Source organism: Heteronotia binoei, chromosome 4 (genome assembly GCF_032191835.1).
Source record: "Heteronotia binoei isolate CCM8104 ecotype False Entrance Well chromosome 4, APGP_CSIRO_Hbin_v1, whole genome shotgun sequence".
Taxonomy (NCBI): Eukaryota; Metazoa; Chordata; class Lepidosauria; order Squamata; family Gekkonidae; genus Heteronotia; species Heteronotia binoei.
In genome coordinates this window covers 25,546,496-25,573,164 of record NC_083226.1, presented here as the reverse complement: position 1 = coordinate 25,573,164, position 26,669 = coordinate 25,546,496, and the positions used below count along the sequence as shown (strand labels likewise).

The 26,669-nt window shown below is 42.3% G+C and overlaps 1 protein-coding gene across 2 annotated transcripts in view; it reads right to left on the bottom strand.

Annotated features, from left to right (window-relative positions):
- TEX15 (testis expressed 15, meiosis and synapsis associated) overlaps positions 1-26,669 on the bottom strand; it is a 52,989-nt gene that overhangs the window by 4,699 nt on the left and 21,621 nt on the right. Inside the window, exons 4-9 of one of the 2 annotated variants that reach the window (XM_060236976.1) lie at positions 26,353-26,599; positions 21,629-21,775; positions 12,702-12,858; positions 6,093-11,818; positions 3,371-3,432; positions 1,207-1,247 (exon numbers count right to left, since the gene is read on the bottom strand). In XM_060236976.1, coding sequence (XP_060092959.1) covers positions 1,207-1,247; positions 3,371-3,432; positions 6,093-11,818; positions 12,702-12,858; positions 21,629-21,775; positions 26,353-26,599 — 6,380 coding nt within the window. The remainder of the gene's footprint in view (positions 1-1,206; positions 1,248-3,370; positions 3,433-6,092; positions 11,819-12,701; positions 12,859-21,628; positions 21,776-26,352; positions 26,600-26,669) is intronic. The other variant, XM_060236974.1, reaches the window with a different exon arrangement.

Here is a 26,669-nt window from a genome sequence, read left to right as displayed (position 1 = left end):
AAAGGAATACACTGTGCTCACAGCCTTGCACTGGTTGTGGCACCCTGTGACTTCTTGGCATCATACAGTGGCTCTGTCAAATGAGAGCTGTAGGAGAAGTTGGTAGGTCAGGCCTTCAAGAGGCTCTGTGGAGCACCTGGAAGGGGGGACAGATGGGTTTCTGGCTCAGGTTCCTTGAACTGATGGAAGGTGATGCTATTTGAATACAATTATGGCATCCCTTCTTGCAGTGACATTGACTGGGACCACAACACTTTGGTTACACTGAAATTCCCTCCACTGACTAATGTCTATTTTATCTGCCCTTTGAAACATCTCTAGCTAATTTAATAGGTAGGCAGGTCATATTATGTGTTTATCAAACTACTTGTACTTCATCTTTTGTTGATGCCCAAATTTGCTACTATTTGAATTGTCTAGTGGAAAAGGATACTTTTTCCCATTGCTGTTGACAGTGATTATATCTGTTTGCCTATGAATGTCTGGGAAATATGTTATATTCTGGAAAATACACAGGTATATGGATTGCATCTATCTAAAATTAACTGCATGATCCTTACTTTGCATTGGATCTATTCTGCAAATACCACCTTCCCTCAGTGCAAGGACCCTACATCAGATGCAAAAGAATCTTCCACATGTAAAAGAGCCTGTTGTGTGAGGAGAAGACTCCTTGAATTGGGGAAGGTACTACCATTAGCAAAACAGTTTTGCAGGATCCAGTTCCTTCTCACCTTGTAACATAGTTTACTATCTATTTTATGATGAAAGTATTCCTAGTCTTTAACAGTCTCCAATGCGCATGCCATGGTCAAACAAGGGGTAAATTTACTCAATACACATATTGATTCCACACAATGTTCCTCCAGGTCTATGACCTCTGGAAACTGGTCATCACAGTCAAATAGGGGAGTTGTAGTCTCAAATAGCACAATCCATAACCCTTCAAACTGGAGTAGTGGAAGTGGTGTATCAACAGTATAACCATTCAAATGCAATGTCCACTGCCTTTACACCAGTCAACTCCGTGAGAATGCATAGAGCTGTTGAGCTAGAATTAATATTATAAATTTAATTGATGGGGATTAGTTAGCTACCTCAAGGAAAGCATGAAAGAAAGAGCTAGTGAAGCAAAGAAAGCAGACTGGAGACCTTTCCAAAAGCAACAGAAAGCTGCATTTGTATTTGGTAAAGATCTGATACTACCTGGTGGCTGTTCAGTAGACCACTCAATGTCAACACTGTTTCTGCCAAACAAGAGTACACAAATTATATGTAATGGGAGAACAGAACCAAGAATTTAATATTTTTACTTAAAATTCTATGTACTCATTCGCTCACTCAAAAACAAACATCTAAGGTTAACAACTAAATCCAGAAATATATCTCAAATAAAAGTGAATGCCCAGTATTTAATGTTGCTAGTCTTTAGTCTGCAAAGGATTTCTATGTTTCTCCGAATCTTTATGTTTTGGCCTGATCACACACATGCAAGTTCAGAACTTAATTTCTCACATCCTGATGTGTTGTGTCTAAATCTGCAATTTGAGTCCACTGGAAACACTGAATTTGAATATTATAGCAGGTCTATCTGATCTGAACTCTTTCATTCACATAGGCAGCTCACCATGGTCAGTGACAGAACATTATATTTAACTAACCCAATACTAAACCCAGTGAGAACAGCTAACTGTTGCACCCTATGCGCTCTTAGCTCAATTTCACTTGTCCAAATAGAAAAAAAAATCTATTTGAAAGGAAGTTTTAAAAAATAAATTTCCTAAGATTTCTCACATATTCCAAAAGAAACATTAGAAAAAGGATATTGGGGGGGAAATACAATAGGACACTACCCCCCTTTTTTCCTTCTTGAGCTTTCACATTTTTATCCAGAACATCGGTTGTAATTCTGCAGCTAGTTTCCAAGCTGTCACAGCTATCTGCCAAGAAAGGATACCTAAAAGGAAGACTACCCTTATTGTAAGATGATTCCCAGAGTGGATGACCCTAAATTTAAGACACACCACCCCCAAATTAAAAAAAAATGGCTTTTTAAAATTTGGTACAAGACACTAGAGGACTAGGCAAATACTTGGATAGCATTTTTTTAAAAAAGACAAACCCTGCCCAAAGCTCAGGGGGAGAAGCCAAAGTCGATATGATTCATACTGTGCACCAGAAACAAGAGTTAGTAGAGAAGCAAAGGCAGGGGAAAGTAGAGCTCAAGCTCACTCAGCCACAGTGAAGCTTGCCCCCCCCTTCAACATTCCTGCCCTTTCCTATTGTTCACCAGGGCAGGAACTGCAGTCTCAAAGCCTCTCTGCTGCAAAATGAGTTCAGCACATACTTTCTTCAGCACTCCCTGTATGCACAATGAGAGCATCACCTCTCACATCAACCCCGTGGCATCTCACTTAGGTGCCTTTCAGTGGAGTTCTCTACAGCTGAAGCAGAAGGCCCTTGGGTAAGGTATCGGGTGACCACAGTCTATCTAGTTCGGCCTCCCTTGCCACAGTATTCCATCCTTCATTGGGCCTTTTGATGTGGCATTCGTTCAGCTTCTGCTTATATCATGACTTGTCTTCTGCCTGAAATAGAGCAATTCTAACTGTTTCTTGTTTTACTATTTTAATTGTTTGAACTAGTTTGTTTAATTACTTTGGTTTTATTGTGATTGTTAACGTACTCTGCCCTGAGCCCGTTTGTGGAATAGGGTGGAATAGAAATCAGCAAAAATAGATAAATAAAAGATGACACCTCCTCCTCTCTCTGCTTTACGTTTAAAAAAAATTGTCTTCCTTTCAAGGAACTGTTGCCTGTCAGCACAGGGCTTTTGTCCAGTGGTTATTTTGTATAAGGGTTGCAGCAAATTGAAGTGAGAAAAAACTTGCCCAGAAAACATTTAACAGTGATGCAGTTTGTGGTCACAATGCTCAATTATATTAAAGCAAAGGGATGAAGAAAAAGCAGTGATGCAGTGGGAAGAAATTATTTATTCCAAATATCAATACCCCTATGTGTTTCATGTGAAGTTTCTTCAGGGGTTTTTGTAAAATATAGATGCAGTGCTGTGTCTATATTCTACACAGAACCCCAGAAGAAGCTTGGCGTGAAATATGCAGGGCTACAGATATGTGGAATAAATAATTTTCCACTGCATCATTTTTTCTTCATCCCTTTGCTCCAATTGGTGCAGCCCTTTGTTCTTTTTTTGTAAAATAAATTAGGAGCCATGTACTCCTGAACTCTGTATGCTTCTGCTAGATTACTTGAGTTCTATTCAAGATGGCCTGTTCCTTGAATGAAAGGTGTGAATGTTACAAAACAATACATGCCAGACATTGCTGTTTTATCAATTCATTATCAATACCTCATGTTCCTGCAGGTTTCCTTTTCTTGTTTCTTTTTCATGGTCATCAATGAAGCAACAACCTAAGAGATTAAAAATTGCAATTTGAATTCTGATACAACATTATGACAAACAATATTTCCTTTACCATTTTTCAATCACATAGGGCGGTCCTGCATATATGTATTAAGGGCCAAATTTCGTATTCTAGGTTTTAAAGAGCTAAGTCTGGAAACACCAACCCAACGATTTAAAAACCCGAACATGTAGCTTGGCCCTTATTTCAAGACTCTGTGTGTGCCACTTCTTTGTAAAAGACTTGCAGCAACTAGTGTTTGTGCTGTAGAAATCATATAGATTATCAAACCATCAATTGTCAGTGATGTTAAAGTGTATGTTTTCAATTATGCAAGTAAGAGTTCTTATACTGGCTCTTTGTTGATCACTTGCTCTGAATTTTGATGTAGTTTTGCACTCTAATTGTAAACAGCTGAGGCAGATCATGCCTCTACATGTTATTAGCCGTTTTCAGTAATACAATTATCCTTAAAACAACCCCATGAAGCAGCACTGGGAACAGATATTTATGAAGAAGAATTATTGCAGATTTATACCCCGCCCTTCAGAGACTCCGAACGGCTTACAATCTCCTATGTCTTCTCCCCCCACAATAGACACTCTGTGAGGTGGGTGGGGCTGAGAGGGCTCTCAGGGCTAACCCAAGGCCATTCCAGCAGGTGCATGTGGAGGAGTGGGGAATCAAACCCGGTTCTCCCAGATAAGAGTCTGCATGCTTAACCACTACATCAAACTAGAAGAATTGTGTACCAGCAAGAGCTTCTATAGCATCTTCACACTGGCAGATAGATCATTTAAACTTTAGTCTTATCTACGTCTATAATTGGAGAAATTAAAAACTTGCATGATGCTTTCTCTCATTCTTTCTGGTCCTATTAAATTTTTATTATGTGACATTATTTAAGACTCAGACCACACCTTTCTGACTCATAATGGACCATCACGGTGATTCGAAATAAAAAGTGATAAACTTTGTAAGTAGGGCTTTTTTTCTGGGGGAATGCAGAGATACGGCATTCCGGGACCTCTCTGTGAAAACAACATTTAAAAAAAAATGTTTAAAAGTTCATGAGGGGCACCATGAGTTTCTCCTTCATTTCCTTCTTGAGAGTTCCAGCACCTCTTTTTCCAGAAAAAAGCCCTTTTTGTAAGATACATCATTCAAAGGTCCACAAGAATAGCCATGTTCTACTGCTGCAGCAAAATCAAAGCTAAGTCCAGTGGCACTTTAAAAGCTGACATTTATTACAGCATAAACCTTTGTGAATTAAAACTCACTTCCATCAAATGCATCAACTCTACAACCATAATAGATATATTTATACTTAGAAGCAACAGAAAGGCAGGAGTTGGAAGACAGTACAAAAAAGAGGCCAGTTCAGAACAATAATTGAAGAGAAATAAATCAATTCAAAGACAAAGCCCAACTGTTGATAGAGGGACAGAAAGGATTAACATAAAATCAGGTAACTTGTTATGCTTTATGTATAAACATAGCTACTAGATGGAGGGATACCTCAAGCATCTGACAACATGGGCTCTGAATCATGAAAGTTGATGTTGGAATAAGTTTTGTTTGCCTTTAAGGTGACACTGATTAACTATTTAAAGTTTTCCCTCAAAATTGACCCCCAAAACTAGCTAAAGATAAAAAGTATTAAAGTTTTGACATAAAACGAATAATAAAAATATCTTCGCCAGGTTACTTATTTAGGGTCTATCTACACATTATAAAGTCCTTGTGATTGCTGCGTATCACATATGCAATGGGAGTTCTGTGCCTCCCAGATGCCCACAAGTTCTCTTCTATTTGCAGCCGAAGCACAGCATGAAGGGAGAAGTGGCTTCAACCTCCCACTGTTTTTACATCTGCAAAGCACCCCAAGGAGCTGCTATTGGCTTCACTGTAAAAATCACGTTACTTATATGGTGGCATGGAAGTTTCACAATGGCACCAACAGTGCCTCCAGGAGTAGTTTGAAGAAGCAAAAATAGCACAGAGGGCTCACTAAAGCCACTTCTCCCTCCATGGTGTGGTCACAAGCAAGAAGGATCCAGTGTGCATCCTGGAGGCATAAAACTCCCATCAAGATGTAATACAAAATCCTTGTTTAATTCCCTAACAAACAAGAGGACTTTGTAATGTCCAGCTGACCCAAAAATTCTCATGTTCACTGGGGAAACAATACCAAGACATTACATCAAATGAACAATGTGAGTTTTCTGCTCCCCCAGGTTCATTAGGGAAGCAGCTTTAGCCTTTCTCCCCCTGCTGTTTTCACATTTGCCAACTGCCCAGTGAAGCTTCTACTGGCTCTCCGCAAGTTATTTTAAAAATGGAGCCAACAGTGGCTCCATCAGGCAGTATGCAGATGTGAAAACAGCAGGGAAGAAAGGCTAAAGGTGTTTCCCCCTACCTGCTTTAGTCGCAAACAGAAAACAGCCAACATGCAAAGGGGAGGCACAAAACTTCTCTCTGTCTGCCTGATTTAAAGTCCTCATTCCCCAATGAAAGGTAAATCCTTAATTATAAGTATAGATTAAACCTGCAGGACCTGTTCATCATCCAAATCTGGTAAAACAATGATCCAAATTCAACATACAATCAACCCAATAAAAGGATGCTTCAGTATATCAGTCCTCAAAAAGAACTGTGCAGGCTTACCTTTTTCTTTTTACTATCAGAAGAATCATTCTTTTCTTCATGGTCACAGGAATTGTCTTCTGCAGTTACACCAGCAGGCCTCTTGTGTTTCATGCTGTTACTCCCATTTGCATCCATAGGTCTTCTCATATCTCCTTGTTTTCTCAACCGAGATTTTCTCCAGTTTTTAAGCATCTGATATATGACCAGATGAAGAGGTGGTTTTTCTTGTTTTGTACAGGTAAATTTCATATGTTCAATAGTTTTTAAAATTTTCATAATATGAGCCATTTTCCCTAGATCCTTTCTGTCTTCTAAAAGTAGTTTTTCAAGAAGAGAATAGAACTGTTCATAATTGTATTCCAGTTCAGATATATTACTCCCGTAATTCAGAGCGATAGTATATGGTGTTAAGTCAATGCACATGCAGATGGAGGATACCGACATTTGCAGGTACTTTCTGGTCTCTAAAAGCTCCTCAAGCTCTCTTGTAAGCAGCTGACGTGCATATGAGCAGTTTAAGCTTTCTGCATAATCATAAACAACATTTAACTCCTCCTGAACATCAGAGATGGCAGACTCTATAATTTCTAAAAGGTTATCTTTCCGATAACTAAAGGAAGCCATTTTCTGTTGGCAATAAAAGAGTTCATTTACAAGTGACAAATCATACCATAATAAACTCCGATATCTTGGCTTGTTTTCTTTTCTGGCTAATGAATTCTGAATGAAACACAATGTTTCATGGACCATGGCCAGTTCTATATAAACCTCAATGGCTTCTGGTTTTATACGAATGGCCCTTTGGCTACTGCTTTCCATGAAACTGAGCACATTTTCTTGTGTGATCAACACATCATCCACATCTTCTTCCTGTATAATCTGAAAGTACTTTTTCAGGACTTCCAGTTGTTCTGTGCATCTGTACTGATGCTCTCGCAATCTTTCAATATTGAAAGACTGAGCTTCATCTAGTATGTCTCCAATAGAAATCTTGGGATATGAAACTAAATAATTCCTAATATCATAATTTGTCCCTCCATCTGGCTTTTTATAACTACAAGGCTGTTCTACAGATTTTCTCAGGATGTCATTTTCAGAAGCACAATTAAAATTTCTTTCAAGTTTCTCCACACTATTCTCAAAGATCTTATAAAGTTCAGGAAGGGCAGCTTCATATATTTCAAGCATATCTCCTTCCTCCCTATTTACAAATGTGGGTCTTTCTTTTAAAATACAACTTAAAGCACAATTAAAAAATATATGTTCCAACCCAATAAATAAAGTTTTTATATTGCCTTCATGGGTCCTTATAAATTCTATCTTTGTATTAATAATTTCCATTATAATCCCAAGGTGTTCCAGTTTTTCAGTGCATAGAGTGCCTGAATGATTCCTATATGTGCTTATTAAATCTACTATACTTTTCCTGGCATTTTCTAAATCTTCTACTGTAGTCCCATAGTTCACTCCACAAACATATGGTTCCGATAGGAAAAACTCATCCAAAACGGAATTACTTTTGACTGCTGCTTCACATTCCTTAATTTCACGTCTCAATTTCAATAAATAATAGTAAGATTTATTTTCCAGTTTTGTAATCTCAAACTTGTCTACAATTTTTTTGTGATGGTTTTGCAACTCAGTAAGGGCATTGTATTTTAGACACTGCTGAAAAGCAGGATAGAAATTTGATTGTTGCTGATAACCTGACTGGCCACCAAACAACTCAATACACAGTGTATCATCAAACCAAAGCAAGCTGCGGAATGTATGCTTACCCTGCAAGTACCTCCTCTTATTCTCCAGAAATTCAACAGCTTCCATTATAATTTGTAACTCTACAAATGACTCAATGGCACACGGTTTTAATTTAGTTTGCACACATTTTTCTGCATTCTCCCTTGATACCAGAACATGTTCAAAGGAACAGCCCTGCTTTTCTTCTAAAGCTCTGATGAACAAGGGGAGAATGTTTTTGCAGACTATAAGTTGTTCTTGTAATACATTTAAACATGAGGTTTCATCTGCCTTCTGCAAAATTTCTGACATTTGCATTATAAAACCAAGAGCTGTTTGTTCTACTTCTATTTGAAGTCTGGTGTCAGAAATGATGTTTTCGCAGTTGTAAGAATGTTCACTTGAAAACCTTCTGTCCTTTGGCAAGATATTATCATGGGCACAAGGTGAAATCATAGGTGCGGTAATACATCCCTGCTTTGAATCTCTTCTTAATGGCAACACAGAATGACACTTAACCGCCTTCTCATGGCTGGCTGGGGAAGTCTGATTATCTGTCTTTGTTTTGCATCCAGAACCATGAATTTGTGGAGTAAACAGAACTTTAGGATCTCTAGCATCATGTTTACTTTTTACAGCAGGTACTAATGCATGTGATAAATCACAGCCTTGGGCCTTGCCAACACTTACGCTTATGTTGTTTTGCTGTGCTGTTATTTCCCCAGCGTCTTTTTCATTAGAAAAAGTATCCTTCCCAGTGAAAATGGGAGGTAACTTAGAAATATCACCTGACTTAGAAAGCTTTAGCTTTCCTGAAGATTTCTCAACTGACGTGGCAAGTCTGACTGTACTTGTCTTTACATTAGACTTACAAGCATCTGTTTCTAGGTCTGCAAGACAGATACTTAATTCCTCTGCCCCAACCACTACATTTAAATGTTCTGCAATATTTTTGCTTGTCACAATATTTTTGTTTGCTTTAAAGCTGAGCTCCTGCTTTGCACTTCCCATGATGGGAGAAAAATGTTCTTGGATATTATTTTCTGACACCACACTGCTATTCACACTGCTTTCATCGCTGGCTGGTTTTGTATCACCAAGTTCAATGGTATCTGAACCAGTGGACTTTTCAGAGAGCTCATGTTCTGTTACTTTGATTATCGTGTTATTGCTGCTAAAAGGCATATCTGAAATGAAAGCAGATGTTACAGAATGATCCAAATTTAAGGCTCCAGAGTAACTTTCATTATCATTCAAGAAACTGGTTGTACAGCAGGTCTCTTCTTTACTTTCAATGTGACTTTCTAATTTATTATTTGTTTTTTCACCTGCTTGTCTCATTTCTGTAGGAGGGGTAAGCATGCTAATATTAGGACTTTTTTGCTCTGTAAAACAAACAGCCATTTCTTTGACAGACATGACATTGTAACTTGCACAATCAGAATTTACAAGTAAGTTACTCAGTTCAATTTTGTGTGAGTTTGAGACATTTCTTTTCTTCTTTACAGTCTTGGACAAGATTTTTAAGTATTTCTGAACATTCCTCTGAGCTTTTTTTAAGTGAAACATTGCTCCATTTATTTTTTGAGACAAATGTTTGCTTTCGCAGAATGATGCCTCAGTATTAAGAGTATGCAAAACATTCTTAATATTCTTTTCAGATTGTTCAAATGTTTCAAATTGTCCCTTGGATAATGGAAGAGCCATTTCAGATAAACAGTGATTATTTGGTGCTTTGTTTTGGTGAAGAATTTTGGAATCTTTCTGGCCCAGTGTATATTTTTCAATTTTTTCCTCTTTCCTCTTTTCCTCTTTTTTTTGTCCTGAACGTTTAATTAGGAATTGCCCCATTCCTGTCCTCATTTTAAGATAGCCATGATGGGTATGTAAAGTGTTAGCTACTGTAATTTGTAAGTCAGGCCTCACATATACGTTGAACAGTTTTGTTTCCTTTTCCCCCAGATCTGTTTTTTCATCACATGAACACTCATTTTTGTTTTCCTTCAGAACAGTACTTCTTGAAATCTCTATATCTGGACTAGGTTTTGCCAACAGATTCTCCCAATCCATACGCTCTTGTAAATACTGATATTCAGTGTCAGCTTCCTCACTAGACACCTCTGTGTGACTGTGCAGGTTCTGTGGTATTGAGACGCATTTCTTGTAACCCTCAGACAAAATCTCAGTCCCGCTATTAACTTCTAATTCCTGTTCAAATATTTCTGGCATACTGTTGTTCTGAGGCAAACTTCTGTTCAATGCTCCTACATTTTCATTTGTAGAATGAGATGTGTATTCAAACTGAGGATGTTTAATTTCTGAATCCTTCACACACCCCAAAGGTACATGAGTAGAAGTGACTAACATAAGGGCATTGTCTTCTGTTGTCAGGCCTGAGCATTTATTGAGCAATGCTGGATCAGATAGATTACTCAATTTCTCCTCACCACTTTCTATTTTTGTCAACTGTGACTCTGTAAATGAACATTTCTCTTTAAAATTCAAGTTGAAATCAGAAGCTGAGTTTTCTGAATCCAAAATATGAGAAGTGTTCATCCAGTCTTTTACATTATCTCTACATTCCTCTAAATTTTTGGATGTATTTTCTTCTATTTCACTTATGGAGTCGCTTGCTCTTTCAGATGAAGAAAGTACCTGCCTAATATTACCTTTTTCAGGGATTTCATTCATGATGGATTTTACAGAGTGTGCCATCTCTTGGAGCTTATTTTGTTCAAAAATTTCTGCATGCACTTGATCTCCTGCAGACTGTTCACAGATGTTATCTCCAGTCCATAAGTCTCTCATTGGACTTTCAGGAAGATGCATTCTTCCATGAAATCCAGAGTGTAATGTCTCATCATCCCCCTTTGATATACAATGGTTCTTGGAACATTCTGAATCAAGGCTGGCAGAGCACTGTATTTCAGAACTGTAACCATCATCCTCTTGAAATTGGCTGTACATATCTTCTCTACCATCCAGCTCATCTTTGTCAGCTACAACTCTTTCAAGATCATTGATGCATGTACTTATCTGAAAAGGTGGAGCAAGGACAAGCTGTTCTTTGTTGTGTGTGTAAGTGCTGTTGCCTATGGAAGCAGAATCTACACTGTCTGTATGTATGCTGTTTTCATTCTGGCCTAACAACAATGGTTTTGAATATTTTACTTTTTCATCTCTTCCAGAAAAGATCTGGGTGGCAGTTTTGATCCCACTGCCTGCAGATTTTAAAGAACTATGACTTAGATTACTTTTGATGGCAAGATTTGTATCAGTGCTCTGAGAATCTAGAAGCTCTCTATTAAGTTGGTTTACATTAAGTATGACGTGTTCATTGTTCACTAGACATTCATCATTGCTATTTAAAGGCAACTGATGCTCTCCTGAAACCCTGTCTTTCCATGATGTTTTTGCCATATACTGCTCTTCACTAACCACATGCCAGGACTCATTATGGAGACAAGGTTCCCCAGGGTCAGGCCACGGTGTGCCTATAGTCGCAGACATTTTAATTTCTGTTTGATATTTTAGCTTATTCTCACACTGTGAAAACCCTTGAGAGACTGGCTCTCCATTTTGTTTTCCTGGTTTTTTTCCCTTTTTTGTTAGCCTTGGATCCTTAATCAATTTTGAAGTAATTATAGTGCTTAATTCACCATAAGTAACTGAAGTGTCATTTGGATTCTTATTACAGCTTCCCATGTGGTCACTTTTAGCATCTCTGTTGCAATCCACATCAGGCATACACTTAAAATTCTGTACATCTGCCTCTACCTCTGCTGAATCCCATCGTCCAAGTAATTTGTTTTTAATTTTACTATCTTGGGTTTCCGCTCCAGAGCAATTCCAGTTGGGTCCACTTTCAGACAAAGCAGAAATTTCTACAGATACATTATCACTTACAGCACAGTTTTTGGGCTTGTGGAAATGCTCATAGATAAGCTTGCTATTACCTATCCTTGTGACTATTGTGCAATTTTCCAGAAGGAGGCCTCGGCCCCTTCCTGTGAATGCAAGAACACAAGTGAGAATGAAATTTTACTAAGTTACAAATTCTTATACATTTAAAAAGTCCTATGACCAATCTATACTGAAAAGTTCTAAGGCAAACTGAGCCTGTAATGGTGATAATTTTACCTCACTTCCTTCCCCTGTACCAACTACCTTCTGAGAAATATGGCTGCTGAGGAGAACCCAAGCTTCACTCCCCTTTATCTCATGGATTCAGTCCACAGACGTCCACCATGGTAGTCTCCTGCCTCTAGTTTTGGGGGATGGCAGAAGTATGTACAACTTCCTTTACTACACTACTGTTAAAATATAATACACTAAAGAAAATATAAAATGGCATGGCAAGCCAGAAGATTATCATGTATCAAAACCTGACCCAATCTAAGGGCCACATTACCCATTACACTTTACACAAATTGCCAGTGCGGACTAGAGTCCATAATATAGTTGAGTCCCTGGTGGCATCTCTTGCATAAAAGCATAGCAGAGGACCTACCTATATGGATGGGGACTGCAGTGGAGGGGGTGGAAGGGCTCCCAAAAACAGTCCCAGTGGGGAGAAGCCTGCACACCACAGTCCACATCCAAATTGGGCCCTGCTATATTTTTTATGCAAGAGTTGCCACCAAGAACTTGCAGCAGCAATGTGGCTGCCAGTCTCAGTTGGTAACTTGTGGCAACACAGGCTTGATGCTGTCATGTGCAGTTTGGATCAGAATTATGCCAGAAGCAGCTGCTGCAGGAACAATTTATGCATTTTCATCAGCACTGACCGACACAAATGTTTAAGATCGAGTTTCTGTTAATGCTTCTTACAGTATATGCAACTTTCTAACATAAAAGATCAAGAAATGCCCATTTATAAAGGAAACTTACCCTTAGAAAACCTTTTAGGTCTACACTTTAAAGAAATTACTGGGTGGTCAGCTCTCATGTTCTGATTAATACACTGTACTTTTACTACTGCATGTGGAAGACACTGCCTAGGTCTTTCCACAGGTTTTGAACGTTCACTGTACTCATAAATATATACCTGTGAATAATGAAAAAAAATTAAGGACTATAAGTTGCATGATTTACTAAATAAATTCAAACACTGATTATATTAGGCAAAACTGACTGTTAAGACATGATTACAGTATTCTTACAAAATCATACATCACTTCTGATATATTTATAACCTTCAAGTATCTATTATGTTTGTGTTTTTTAGTTGTTAAATAGTGATTCTGACATCCAGTTATAAGCAGTCTCGATTTTTATAAAGTCAGTCATAGAAATGCTTAAATAAATATAGATAATAAATATTTAAGAGCAAACTAGATCAGAACGAGTCATCAGGGCCCCATCTAGCATTGGTAAAACAACCTCAATATCACCCCCACTAGTACCACCTCTGTTTTGTCTGGATTGTTTTGGTCTTTTCTTTTTCATTCACTAGAGTAAAGCGTTCAGGACAGACATACACTTAGGATATTAAATTCATTTCTTCAACCTCACCCTCAATGTACAACTCCCAAGTTTGTTGTAGCTGACCACAATATGATTTTGCACACATTAATTTTAACAAACCAAAGACAGAACTGTGGCTGCTACTGGTCCAAAAGTTCTCCAGTACTATTTTTGTACGTACTATACTATTTTTGTGACACCAGCAAGTATATGAAGACTGTATTTACAGTTTGTCAAGTTGCTCATGTCTTTATCAACATACATGTTGAATCCTTAATATGGGAAAGAAAAAACAAAGGGTGAAGAAACCCAACCACAGAGCATATGCTCAGAAGGCTGAATATAACAAACTTAAAAATATAACAGGGGGGGGCGGAGCGTCGCTGGCTCATGGCGGACACGTTCTGAAGTAGCTCCCGAGCTATCCCCTTGATGTCGGACTTCTAACAGCACCAGACTTCATTGCTATAGCCCTCCTAATGGGACAACAAACAAAACGCAAGAAGAAATCAACGTCCAAAGGAGGAAAATCAGTTGCTGACTTCTTTAAGCCAGAAACTTCGGAGAAGGTCAGTTTCCCCCTCACTAGATCGGCATCAAAGATGGCCACCAGCAACCCCCCCTCCCCGGCATCGGAACATGAAGAGGAGGGAGCTCCCATATGTAAACAGGACTTAGAGGGTCTAAAGACCGATATATATCGGTTCTTTACAGAATCTATGGATAACTTCTTAAAACCTATCCAGTCCCAAGTGCAAGAACTTTCAGAAGAACTAACAGTCACCGCCAAGCTGGCGGAGCAATCGGCTGAAGCCGCGTTGGGGCTAAAAGAGGACATCAAGTCAATGAAAAAATATGAGTCCCAGCTCGAGAACAGAATTGCAATACTGGAAAATCGCCATAGAGCTGCTAACCTCAAATTTAGAGGGATAGAGGAGGGGGAGGAAAGAGACTCTGAACTATCCATATTTATGAACAAATGCCTGGCAAAGGCATTAAAAAAGGAGGAGGGAAACTCAACCGCGATTGCGAAGGCCCAAAGACTCGGTACAATGGCGACTGCAAAGCACGGGAGGCCACGAGACATACTAGTGACTTTCATCTCCCCATCAACCAGAAACACGATATTGAGAGAGGTGAGGCTTCACGGAGCACTCACCTTTAAAGGCAAAACGGTAACGGCTCTCCTGGATCTACCCCCTGAAGCCTTGGAGAAAAGGAGGAGACTCAAGCCCTTTGTCACAAAACTTCACGACACGAACATACGCTTCAGATGGAGTCCCTCATCCGACATTATAGTTTTCAAAAATGGCGCTCTGCTTAAGGCGCACAACATCGAGACTGGAAAAGAAATGCTGAACGCACTGGCCATCAAACTGTCTCCAGCCGAAGAAGAAACCTTAGCTAGAGAAGACGATACCGGAGAAAACCTACCTACTGGACCCTGAATAACTGTAAATTGCCTCCTGTGTTAAGCGCGTTTGCATCGCCTTTTCCCTCTTGGCGCCATGACCGCAAGCGCGCCATTCAGCAAGGACGTCACAGCGGCGCCTATGTAAGGTCGTACGGCTCATATCATGGTCAGATGCCTCTATTGTTACTATATCGGAACTCTATTGGAAGTCCACCTCTGTATCAATGGTGTCGAGTGCAAGAGAGGAGTGATTGGTGGTGAGAAAGAATGGGATCTCAGTCTGGAGGGGGACGAGGGGTGTAAGTGTGTTTGAATGGGGGCGAGTGATACCGGGGCGTGATTGCAGTGTGAATGGCGTGGAACCCCTATCGGGACGGAAGGTGGCCGGCAGATCGAAGATGCCCTCATCCCCATCGGCAAGGTTGAACCCCCACCGCCGCCCGGTGGAAGCTCTGTCTGTCGAAGGTGCGAATGCGGAGGTCAGTGAACGGAATGGGTGAGAAGGGGGAATGTATGTGTGACTGGTGATGATTTCGAGGAGTCGGAATCCAACTGAAGGCTATCATAGACGCGGTTTCGCTGGCTGGGTTTGCTAGGCCTCTTCGGGGCGCTCCCTCGCTTGCCCTCTGGTGTTGCGCTGCCCTGCTCGGGGCCTCGGCCCTCGCTTGCGGTGCCTCTCCGGGCGGGCGTCCCCTCCTTGCTCCTTTCCCCCCGCCCCGTGGCCGGCCCCCTGCTGGGCGCGCTCGCTCGGCTCCCTTGCCTCCCCGTTGCGCCCCCCCGCGTCCGTGTTCGTCCCCCCCTGCCCGGCTGCTCCGCTCGGGTCGGTCGCAGTCTCCGCCGGCGTGGGCCGTCCGGGGTCCGCGCGCGCGGGTGGGGGAGTCCGTGGCGGCCTCCATGCCGGGGTCGGGGGGGGACTGTCGCGGACGTATGCTCTCTCCCCTCTGGGCGGGCGGGGCCGGGTTGGTGCGCGTTGGTGGGGGGGCTGGTGGAGGGGGGTGGCCGGGGGGGCGGCTGGGGGGGGCGTGTGCGCTGGGGGGTGGCCGGGGGTGGGGGGGCGTCTGGTTGGGGGGTGCTGGGGGCGGGGGCGCGGGGTGGGGGGGTGCGGGATTGGGGGGCGGGCGGGGGGGTGCTCTGGGGGGGGGGTGGACCCAGCCAGCGAGAACCTAATAGAACTGATTGCACTAACAAACTACCTCTTGACTTGTAATGGAGTGGAAAGAACCATGAGTTGATTAGTCTAATACAGAGATGGGCACAAGAAATGTGAGTAGGTGTGGATGAATGAGATGTAGCCATATGGGTATTATAAAAACACACCATCTAAGATGTTAAACATAAAGCCGGTCGGCTCGGCACCTATGGATGTTCCTAGTAAGTCCTATTGCATATCTTCTACTGGAAGACCAAATTGGATGCTGTACCACAAGGCTTGTTGTCCCAGATCTTACTACAATACTCAAGAAGCCTAGTAAAGTACTCTTAGGTATAACTAAAGGGGGGTGGCGATGGAGCTGCAACGCAAACTGTGTGTACCTATTCAACTTTGATTATTGCTCCCCAACAAGAGCGAAACAGTTTCTCTTTAAGGGAGTACATTGGGTACTTCTCCCTTGGTCTCCCAGCTCAGGGAGTGGTGAAGCTTCTCCCCTGAAGAGGGGTGATTGTGATTGTTTGCACTAGCTACGAAAAGTGGTATAGTGACCTTTGTAGTAGACCCTCGACCCGGCTGCCTCCAAGTTTAGGGAGGCAGAGACCTTGACCCTGGTGAAAGGGGAGAGAGTAAAGATAGACAATCCCCAACTTAGTAACATATACCTCACCCCTCCAGAACCAAAGGAGGGTCTAGAGTTAGTTAAAGTTTAGTTGTTTATTATTAACCGTTTAATACCCGGGCACCTAGGCCCTGGTAAGTTTAGTACTGTCACATGGCCGAACACATCAAAATAGCCTCCTGGAATTGCAGGGGATTCCAAAACCCTATAAAACGCAAACGTGTTTCTAATTATCTGGAAGGGAAAAAACTCAATATTGTGTGCTTGCAGGAAACTCACATCAAGGAGAAACATATCAGCGTCCTCAAATCACGGTGGTTTGCTCAAACATTCCAGGCTCCAGGTACCTCTAAAGCAAGAGGGGTAGCTATTCTTATCTCTAAAAATACTCCCTTTGTCTGCTCTCAAACCAAACATGACCCAATGGGTAGATTCCTGTTCATCAAAGGCACGTTAGACGGGATACCTACTACAATCGCCTCAATCTACGCCCCTAATTCAGGGCAGATTGAGTTCCTTGAAAAAACATTATTAGAATTGCAAGCCTTCCAAGTAGGCAATGTACTAATCGGTGGAGACCTTAATATGGTAGCTGACACCTTGTTAGATAAATCAAACCACCATAGAGCAGTAAGGGAACAGACCTCCACTTCAAAACTGGGCACGATCCTTAACAACTTTAATTTATTAGACACATGGCGTAACCTGCACCCCAAAGCTAGAGACTACTCTTTCTTCTCGCCAGTGCATAACTCCTACACAAGAACTGACTTTATACTCGTATCCCAGTCTCTAATTAACAGCGTTACATACGCAGACCATGATATTAGAAATATCTCCGACCACTCTTTGGCGGAATGCAAATTATCAGCCCAGGCTACTGATGGAAAGGGCCCTAATTGGTCTCTAAACAAGCTCTTACTGTCCAACGAACAGACATGCCAAAAGATAGAACAACAAATAGAGACGTACTTCGAGCTTAACACCAACTGCGGGGCCCCCCAAGCGGTCGTATGGGATGCCTTTAAAGTGGTCATGAGAGGCAATCTCATATCTATTTCAGCTGCCTGTAACAAAGCTCGCAAAAAAACCATAGTAGATTTAAACTTACACATTGCAGAACTCCAACATAGACATCAAAACTACGGGGGGAAAAAAACCTTAAGAAAACTAGACCAAGCTAGAAAGCAACTAGAACTTCTGGAGTCTTCCTCCATACAGAAGTCATCCCTATACCTCAAGCATAGGTATGTAACAAAAACTTCAAAATCAATCAGATATCTGAAATTCCGTATCGCCCAAAAAACCCCAACTAACCCTATCCATGCTATACGAGATGCGAACGGAACCCTCCACTCATCCTCTAAGGAAATCTCAAGAGCCTTTCTTAAATACTATAAAAAGCTTTACGAATCTGGGAAACCTAATAGTCAGAACATTGAAAACTATCTAAGATCAATCAATTTCAACTCAACCCTCTCAACAGAGCACGCAGACTTCCTAGATAGACCGTTCAACCTGACAGAGTTAACTGCGGCCCTCTCCAAGATTAAAAACAACAAAGCCACTGGCAGGGACGGCTTCCCTTCGGAATTTTACAAGCAATTTAAATCTGCTTTATCAAATCCCCTTCTTGAGACTTGTAACACAGTACTGAGGGAAGGCCAGCTCCCCTCTAGTTGGTTAGAGTCACGTATGATTCTCATACATAAACAAGGCAAAGACAAGCTCAACCCCGCATCCTATAGACCCATCTCAATTTTAAATCACGATTTTAAAATTTTCTCCTCCATGCTGGCGGAGCGGTTAAAAAAAATCATCACATATTACATTCATCCTGACCAAGCTGGCTTTATGCCAGGCCGTTCCATCACGGATAATATCCGCAAAACCCTAAATCTGATACACATGGCAAAGCGGTCCCCATCCCCCTCTCTGATTCTCTTGCTAGACGCCGAGCAAGCGTTTGACAAAGTGGAGGTCGACTACCTGAAGACCCTACTACAATTCATGAACTTTGGCCCAAGCTTCCGTAAAGCTATATCTGCGATATACAGTGCTCCATCGACGCAGATACTTACCAACTCCTTCAGATCCGAGGAACTCTATCTAGGTAGAGGTACCAGACAGGGCTGCCCCCTATCTCCTCTATTGTTTGCTCTCTCGGTACAGCCTCTCGCCCACCTTACCAGAACCTCCCAAGAAATCTCAGGCATACAAGTCGACGAGTATGAATATAAAACAAGCCTCTTCGCAGACGATATGGTGTTCTACCTAAGCAACCCCTGCACCTTGCTGCGACACCTTAAAACTAGCCTGGATGAATTTGGCAAACACTCTGGGTTCTCTATAAATTACACCAAATCAGAAATTTATCCTATCAACATTCTAGCAAACCTCCAAACAACAATTAAATCTTCCCAACCTTTCAAATGGGTATCTAAGTCATGGAGACATCTGGGCATCCAAATCCCATTGAAATTAGAAGAGCTATTCCAAGCCAACTATGGCCCATTATCTAGCTCTATGACCGCTTCCTTATCTGCATGGGCTAAGCTTAACTTCTCCCTATTAGAAAAAATAGACCTCCTTAAGTCTTTCCTGCTACCACGCCTACTGCTCTTATTTCAAAACCTACCAATTCCAATCCCCAAGAAGGAGCTTTCCAAATGGCAATCACAGTGGTCAGCCTTCCTCTGGAACCATCGGAAACCGAGAATTGCTCTATCACTATTGACTAGACTATATAACCTGGGAGGGCTGGCCGCCCCTTTAGTGGATAAGTACTTTCTGGCCGCACAATTGAGAGTCATTGTCCTATATGCCTCGCCACATCCCCAACCCGCGTGGGTCCAAATTGAAAAGGCAAATCTACCCACCATACATCTACATGAGTTTATCTGGTGTAGATAAACCACTCCAGAACTGGTGTAAAAAGGTGTGGGATATCTTGATACAGGATAAACTGACAACGGCTATAGCTATGCTAGACAATACTAAAGAGGGAGACTGGTTTCTACAAAAGTGGTTTGATTTCCTTGAGCACGTGAACAGCGCTGACACTATGTTCGGGGAAAATGCCGGCAAAATATGTGAACTTTACGATCTATTAACACTGAATTGGACACAACACATTGAATCCCAGTTTGCTGATATATTTGCACTCTTCGAGGTGTTTTTTCTTTTCTGTAAAAGCTGTCTAACAATACCGAAAGTGACGGTTCATGTAAGGTTATGTCTTGGACCCCATGTTGGGGTGTGTTATTGTTGTTGAAATGTTATTTAAAAATTTCTAATAAAAATTTAAATTGTAAAAAAAAAAATATAACAAAGTATTCATTACAAAATCTAACAATTAACAAGATAGATACATAGATATGCTAAAATCCAACCTATAGAAATTGCACAACTACTAAACTTGTATCATATAACAGATCATATAACCAGATGCATTTCAGCTCTGAGAGCCTTCTTCAGTGGCCTAAAACCAAACAGAACACATTTAAATCAAATTGTAAAAACTGAGGGCCAGGCAGGTTTGTAATATTTCAATATGAGGAAGGGCTCCATGTGAAAATCATGCCCATATAAAATTCTGAGCCAAGCTACAAAGAGGACAGTGTTACTGTCTTGATTTACACAGAGATGATGGATATTTGGCCAGAGATAGAACAACTAGAGAGAGGACATTGTCTTCTTTGTAGGTTGACTCAAAATTATATTCTGTTATACGACTATTCAGTTCAGTTGCTAAAACAAATGTCCTTTTGAAATACGCCAGAAATTGCTAAAAGTCTCTCTCCAAAGAAGTAGCAGCTGTCTGCCATGATATCACTAGTTGAACTACTGTGATATTGAAAGTTTAAACATGTCCTAACTTCTAAGGAGCAAGAATTAGGAAGTCAGCAAACAGAAAAGCTAAAGGGAAGTACAAGAGGAATGTGAGCTAGTGTAAAGAAATGGAAGACAGAAGCAGAAATACTGAGTCGGTAAAAATAATGGGGCTGAGGACCTGGACATTAGGAGGCCTGAAGGAAGAACAGCCGTGAGAAAGAGAGCCCCACCAGAGCAGCTAAAGAGAAGAGCACAAGCTAAGGGGCAGAAAAACTAAAAGCTGAAAAAAACAACAGGTGAAGGTAGCAGATTTAAGAAAAAGCAGATTCAAGAAAAGTGCCATGAACAATGAACAGGATGATACACTAAGGCCAACAGAAACATTGGAATCCACAAAGAACAGAATTTCCTAACATGCATATTCTGCCAGGGTTGTTAGAACTTCCTGGCTTGCATAAAAAGTCCAAAGCTGTGCATTTGTAATAACGACTAACTCCACAATAGGCAGGTAGCTGTGACACTAAAGGCACCAGTATTTATCTACCTCCACACCTTGCACTCAGCACAAGGCTGCTGGCAAGAAAAGGTCATTAAAATCATGGCCTGAAACATCTCTTGCTCTCTCCTACCACTTTTTTTAATGTTGTAACATACAGCTGGAGGAATGGTTCTGAAGATCTCAAAAGCTTGCACTCAGTTTTGTGTGATTATGATTGGTCCTAATAAAATGTATTTTGTGGCTTTTGTTCTTGCTTTTGGATAAAGACTGAGACAGCTAAAGATGTATTTATTTTATTCATTTATACATAAGCTTTTCTCCCCAATGAGGACCCAAAGCAGTTTATAATGTTGTCCTCTCCTCTGTTTTATCCTTACAATCCTCTGAGGTAGGTTGGGCTAAAGAGTTTATGACTGAACCAATATAATCTAGTGAGCTTGTATGGCAGAGTGGGATTTGAACCTGGTTCTCTCAGACCCCAGTCTGACACTCTAACCACTACACCACACTGCCTGTTTGTAAAAAAGGACTGGCTAAAATCAGTGCCAGCTATGAAGACAAACTTCATAGGTTCTTGTAGCTGTTATAGCCAGAATGACCAAGTGTCACAAGATATGCTATTTTGCACATTTTGTGGCTCCTTCCTCTGTACCAGCATCATTCAAGCCCGCCAACCATTTCAGGTAGATCACTATCAGATTTATTTTAGTTTTCAAAATTGAACAAAGCCAACAAACCTGGTTTTAATAGTATGGCAACAAGAAAATAAAATGTACAGCATTGTACTATATAATCTTTTTTTAAAAAGCACAAGGAGTGAAAGGCAACCTACTAAAGAACCAATGGCCTGATCCTCTATTGAATCCTTGAGCGAGGGATGAATTCTGGATACATGACAATCATAATTTGGAGTCGGATCCAAAGCAACTTTCTTTCTGCCCTTCGGAGGCTGAATTTTTTTCACTTTTCCTAAGAGAACCTGATCAATTAAAGGAAAAGAAAACAGAGTCATTACATGACAACATTAATAGTTTAGCACAGAACTCCAATAAGTGTCTGACAACATTATACCAGGAGTGACTTCGCCATTTGCTAACAACAAAAGACAAAGTGGTTTCTATCAATTAACTGCAGCCTCTGATTATTCACAGGAATAACACTGACATTTTATACCAAGACTGATTTCAAGAGGACTTTCATTCCAATCCAGACATAATTACACTCTATTAATGTCAAGTGTGGGAAAATCCATTAGCAGTGTCACTCACCTACATAGATGCCATCTCCAAGCAGCAGCTGGTAAGTAATATGCTTTCACTTCTGACCAACATAAGGCATACAGGAGATTTTAAAAGCACTTGTCAGATATGCACGTATTCATTGGAATTGGCTACGAGTGCTGAACTAGGATTTGAGAGTGTGTGTGTTATGTGCCAATAAGATCTTTCTGACCTAAGGTGACCCTGTGAATTAATGACCTCAAAAATATCCTATTATTGACTGCCTTGTGTTTTATAAGCTAAAAGACATGGCTTCCTTTATTGAGTCAATCCATCTCATGTTGGATCTTCTTTTCCTACTGCCTTCAACTCTTCCTAGCATTTTCCAGTGAGAATATGCAAACCTGGGTTCAAATCCCCACAATGCCATGATAGTTTGCTTAGTGACCTTAGGCCAGTCTTTCAGCTGAACCCTGAACCAGCAGAGTGCAGAAGACAAAGAGAGTGTTTGACAGTATGAGAGAGACAAAGTAGTGCCTGTTTAATTGCACAACAGATTAGTGCAAATTCCTGGAGCAGTCATTACAGGAGCAAGAATGACAAACTGATAGGAAGGCAAAGAGCTTGCACATGGAGGATGATGGAAACAGCAGTAAGAAGCAACACCTAGGCTTCGAGGAATGATGGAAACAGCAGTAAGAAGCAGCACCTAGGCTTTGAGGAATGAGTCAGCTAATGAGGCAGACAAAAAAACATGCTGAACAAGGCTTGATGTGGAAGCAACCTTGCTAACCACCCCCTCAGAGAACAGAGTACTACCTTGCCTTGTTCCCTGTCCTGTTTAACCTGTGCTTGCTCTTCCAGCTAAAAACCCAGGCCACTTTGCTTCCAACCTTTGGACGCTGGACTCCAGACCTTCCTGTTCCCCCAACCTTTGGAATGAATCTTTAGCTCCCTGACTCTGGATTGGTTTGTTGACTTTGGTCTTATCTTGTGATTGTATTTGTGCACCCAGAGATCCCACACAGAGTAAAAGCGCCAGGCTCTGCCCTGAACCTGACACTTGCATTGACTGACTGGTTATATTTGTGCATCCCAGTGACCCTGGGTGGAATAAAAGCTCCAGGCCCTGCCATAAGTGCAATGCTGGGCTGCAGGAAAAGGCAGCCCCAGGATCTCCTGTACAATGGCTAGCAGACTGCTCCCCACAGCACAGCAGGACCTGGGGCTGGCTTCTCTTGCAGCCCAGTTGAAATCAGGTTGCACGAAAAGCCAGCCGAAACTGATGGGAACAGTCTGCTTCCCCTGGCACAGCTGATCCTTGGACTTTCTTTTGCAGCCCCTTTAAGCTGAATATATATATATATATATAATATTTTCAGCTTTGGTAGATCTGAACACACATCCCTCCTTAGTGCCTTCTACCTGCTTAGTCAGATTCACCAACTCTCTTGTTACTCAGTTGACCTGGCTGCAGTGATTCATGTTTCTGTAGCCTCCAGGTTGGATTAATGCAACACACTCTATCTGGGACTGCCATTGAACACAACCCTGAAAATACAACTGCAGTAGTCTGATTATTATAAAAGTCTAGCTGTCCATGACAATTGTAAACCATCTTGAGCTCCATAAGGAAGAAAGGGAGCTAATTTTTAAAAGAATAATAAACATGTGTTGCTCATTTTGAAATAGCTAGATTGACAGTTGACATCTCAGGGCTTAAGAGCCAGGGTGGTGTTGCCCACCTAGGGTGGCCATAATTTCTGCAGGCCAGCCAGGGGCACCTTGAGGGGGGAAGGAATGTGTGTGCTCCGCCGGAAACAGGAAGTGACGTCACTTCCGGTGACGTCATGCCACCGCCAGAAACAGGAAGTGACATCACTTCCTGTGACATCATTTCCCCCGTGCCTCCTGCTGGAAACAGGAAGTGACATCACTTCCTGTGACATCATTTCCCCCGCGCCACCTGTCGGAAGCATGAAGTGACATCACTTCCTGGGACATCATTTCCCCCAAATGACATCATTTCCCCCAAATGCCACTGCCGGAAACAGGAAGTGACTTCACAGCACTTCCTGTGACGTCCCCAAAAATCCCCCAAATATCACCGCCGGAAACACCAAGATTATTTATAGAGAGGGAAAGGGGGAAATAAAGTTAAATAAAACTCTTTTACTTTTTTCAAAGTGAGAAGACTAGAGAGAACGGGTTCCACGCTGAGAAGCCAGTCAGATTCCAGTGAGATTCCAGTGAGACTGTGCTGCGTAATGCAGCCTATTTATTTTGTCCTGTTTGCTCTGTTGGCTCTATCTGCGCCACCTTCATCACTTTCGGGGTGTGGATCCCCCAGTGGGGTGGTCTCCCGACTCCCTCCGCCGGCTGTTTCTGATAGCCCTGCGCCCCCTCTTTCATTTGATATGTGTCCCGTGCGGGTGCCACCCTCCCGCCGGGAGATGCCGCAAAATGAGCCCCCTTGAGGCTTATGGCGGCAGGGCTCGGGGGAAGCGAGCTAGACTGCTGTTCTTTTGAGGGGTTATAGAGTGTTTCGAGCCCCTCCCTGTGGCATCGGTCCCATCGTTGTGGGACCCAGGGGGCCGGCGCAGCGGCACGCCAAAGCAGCCTGTCACTAATAACACAGGTCGAGATGCAGGACAGGAACCCGGAAGTGACCGACAGGAGGGAGGGAGGGAGGGAGGGAGGGAGGGAGGGAAGGAAGGAAGGAAGGAAGGAAGGAAGGAAGGAAGGGAAGGAAGGAAGGAGGGAGGGAGGGAGGGAAGGAAGGAGGGAAGGAAGGACGGAGGGAGGGAGGGAAGGACGGAGGGAAGGAAGGAAGGGAGGAGGGAGGGAGAGAAGGAGGGAGGAAGGAGGGAGGGAGGGGAGGAGGGAGGGAGGGAAGGAGAGAAGGAAGGAGAGAAGGAAGGAAGGAAGGAAGGAAGGAAGGAGGGAGAGAGGGAAGGAGGGAGGGAAGGAAGGAGGGAAGGAGGGAGGAAGGAGGGAGGGAGGGAAGGGAGGAGGGAGGGAGGGAAGGAGGGAAGGAAGGAAGAAAGGAGGGAGGAAGGAAGAAAGGAAGGAGGGAAGGAAGGAAGGAGGGAGGGAGGAAGGAAGAAAGGAAGGAGGGAGGGGAGGGAGGAAGGAAGGAGGGAGGGAAGGAAGGGAGGAGGGAAGGAAGGGAGGGAGGGAGGGAAGGAGGGAGGGAGGGAGGGAGGCCCGCCCTCCAGCGACCAGCGCCGACCTCTCCGCTGCCTCCCCGGCCTCCGCCTGCAGTGGAGGCCCACGCACGGGCCGCCACAATCGCCCTGCGCACGCGCAGGGACGCTCCCTCCCTCGCCGCCTTCCCCGCACGCGCGGCCCACCGGCTCTCTGGCTGGCTAAACCGGGACCTCTAATGGTCCCGGTATAGCCAGCCCGGGAGCCAGGAATTGGGGGCCAGAACCGGGACTTTCCCGGGTGCCTGGGACGGTCTGGCCACCCTATGCCCACCAAACCTGGATTGTATAAACAGAGGAGGCCTGACTCTTCTGCATCTCATCAATGGCCTGCATTGCAACCAGGTAGAAAAGGGGCTGGCACATTGGCAATGCAGATCCCCTGATCAATATAAAATTAAAGTTGGCCATTTTATTATCTCAGCTAACAGTGTTAGCTCTAAATTACCCCATATCAGGGCTTTTTTTGTAGCAGGTACTCCTTTGCATATTAGGCCACATGCCCCCGATGTAGCCAGTCCTCCAAGAGCTTAAAGGGCTCTTAGTACAAGACCTACTGTAAACTCCAGGTGGATTGGCTACATCAAGGGCATGTGGCCTAATATGCAAAGGAGTTCCTGCTACAAAAAAAGCCCTGCTCCACATCTGCCAGCAAGGACAACTGGAAATTCCATCCCACCCCTCAAACCTCCCTCCTCGTATGACAGTGTAAGGTTTCACGGATTTCAGCAGCCTAATTTCACACTGCTCTCCAATCTTTGTTTTAAAATTCTCAACCATTCTTAAAGTCTACACCTACAGGAGCAGTTAGTCTTCATTAGACTGAGGTGGGTGGAGGCTCTTCTGGTGAATTCACAGTCATATTTTTCTGCATACTCAGTTTCCTTTGTACACAGAAATACCTACCTTTTTGTGAGTGACTCCTCTTCCTTGCATGTCCCTTATGGGGGACCAGCTACTTTCTATTATCAATATACAGTAGTGATAATTAATAAAAGATACTTCCATTAAATTTTGTTTAGATTTCAATTGTCCATATACATGACCAATTTACCCTCATAAAAAAACATAGTGACTTTGGACATGACAGAAGATCCACAATATTTGCTAATTCTGTATATAACACTTACCCTGAAAATAATGATATTTTCTACTGGAACTGAGTGTTTCGATGCATAATTCAAAGCTATATCAACGTGTCTGAATAGATACACTCCAAGTTGAGGATTTCCCAGTTCCCTCATGATGTCTAGTCCTGTTCTGATTGAGTTACTAGTACACAGGCCGCTTTGACAAATTTTCAAGACTTCATCTTTAGACACAACTAAAAAACTAGAGAGTTCCTTGTCCATTCTTCCTTGTTCACGCATCTTAGTCCTAGCAATAAAAAAACCTAGGAGTCAGACATATTTCCAAATAACTATGCATACTTAATATGCATTCATCT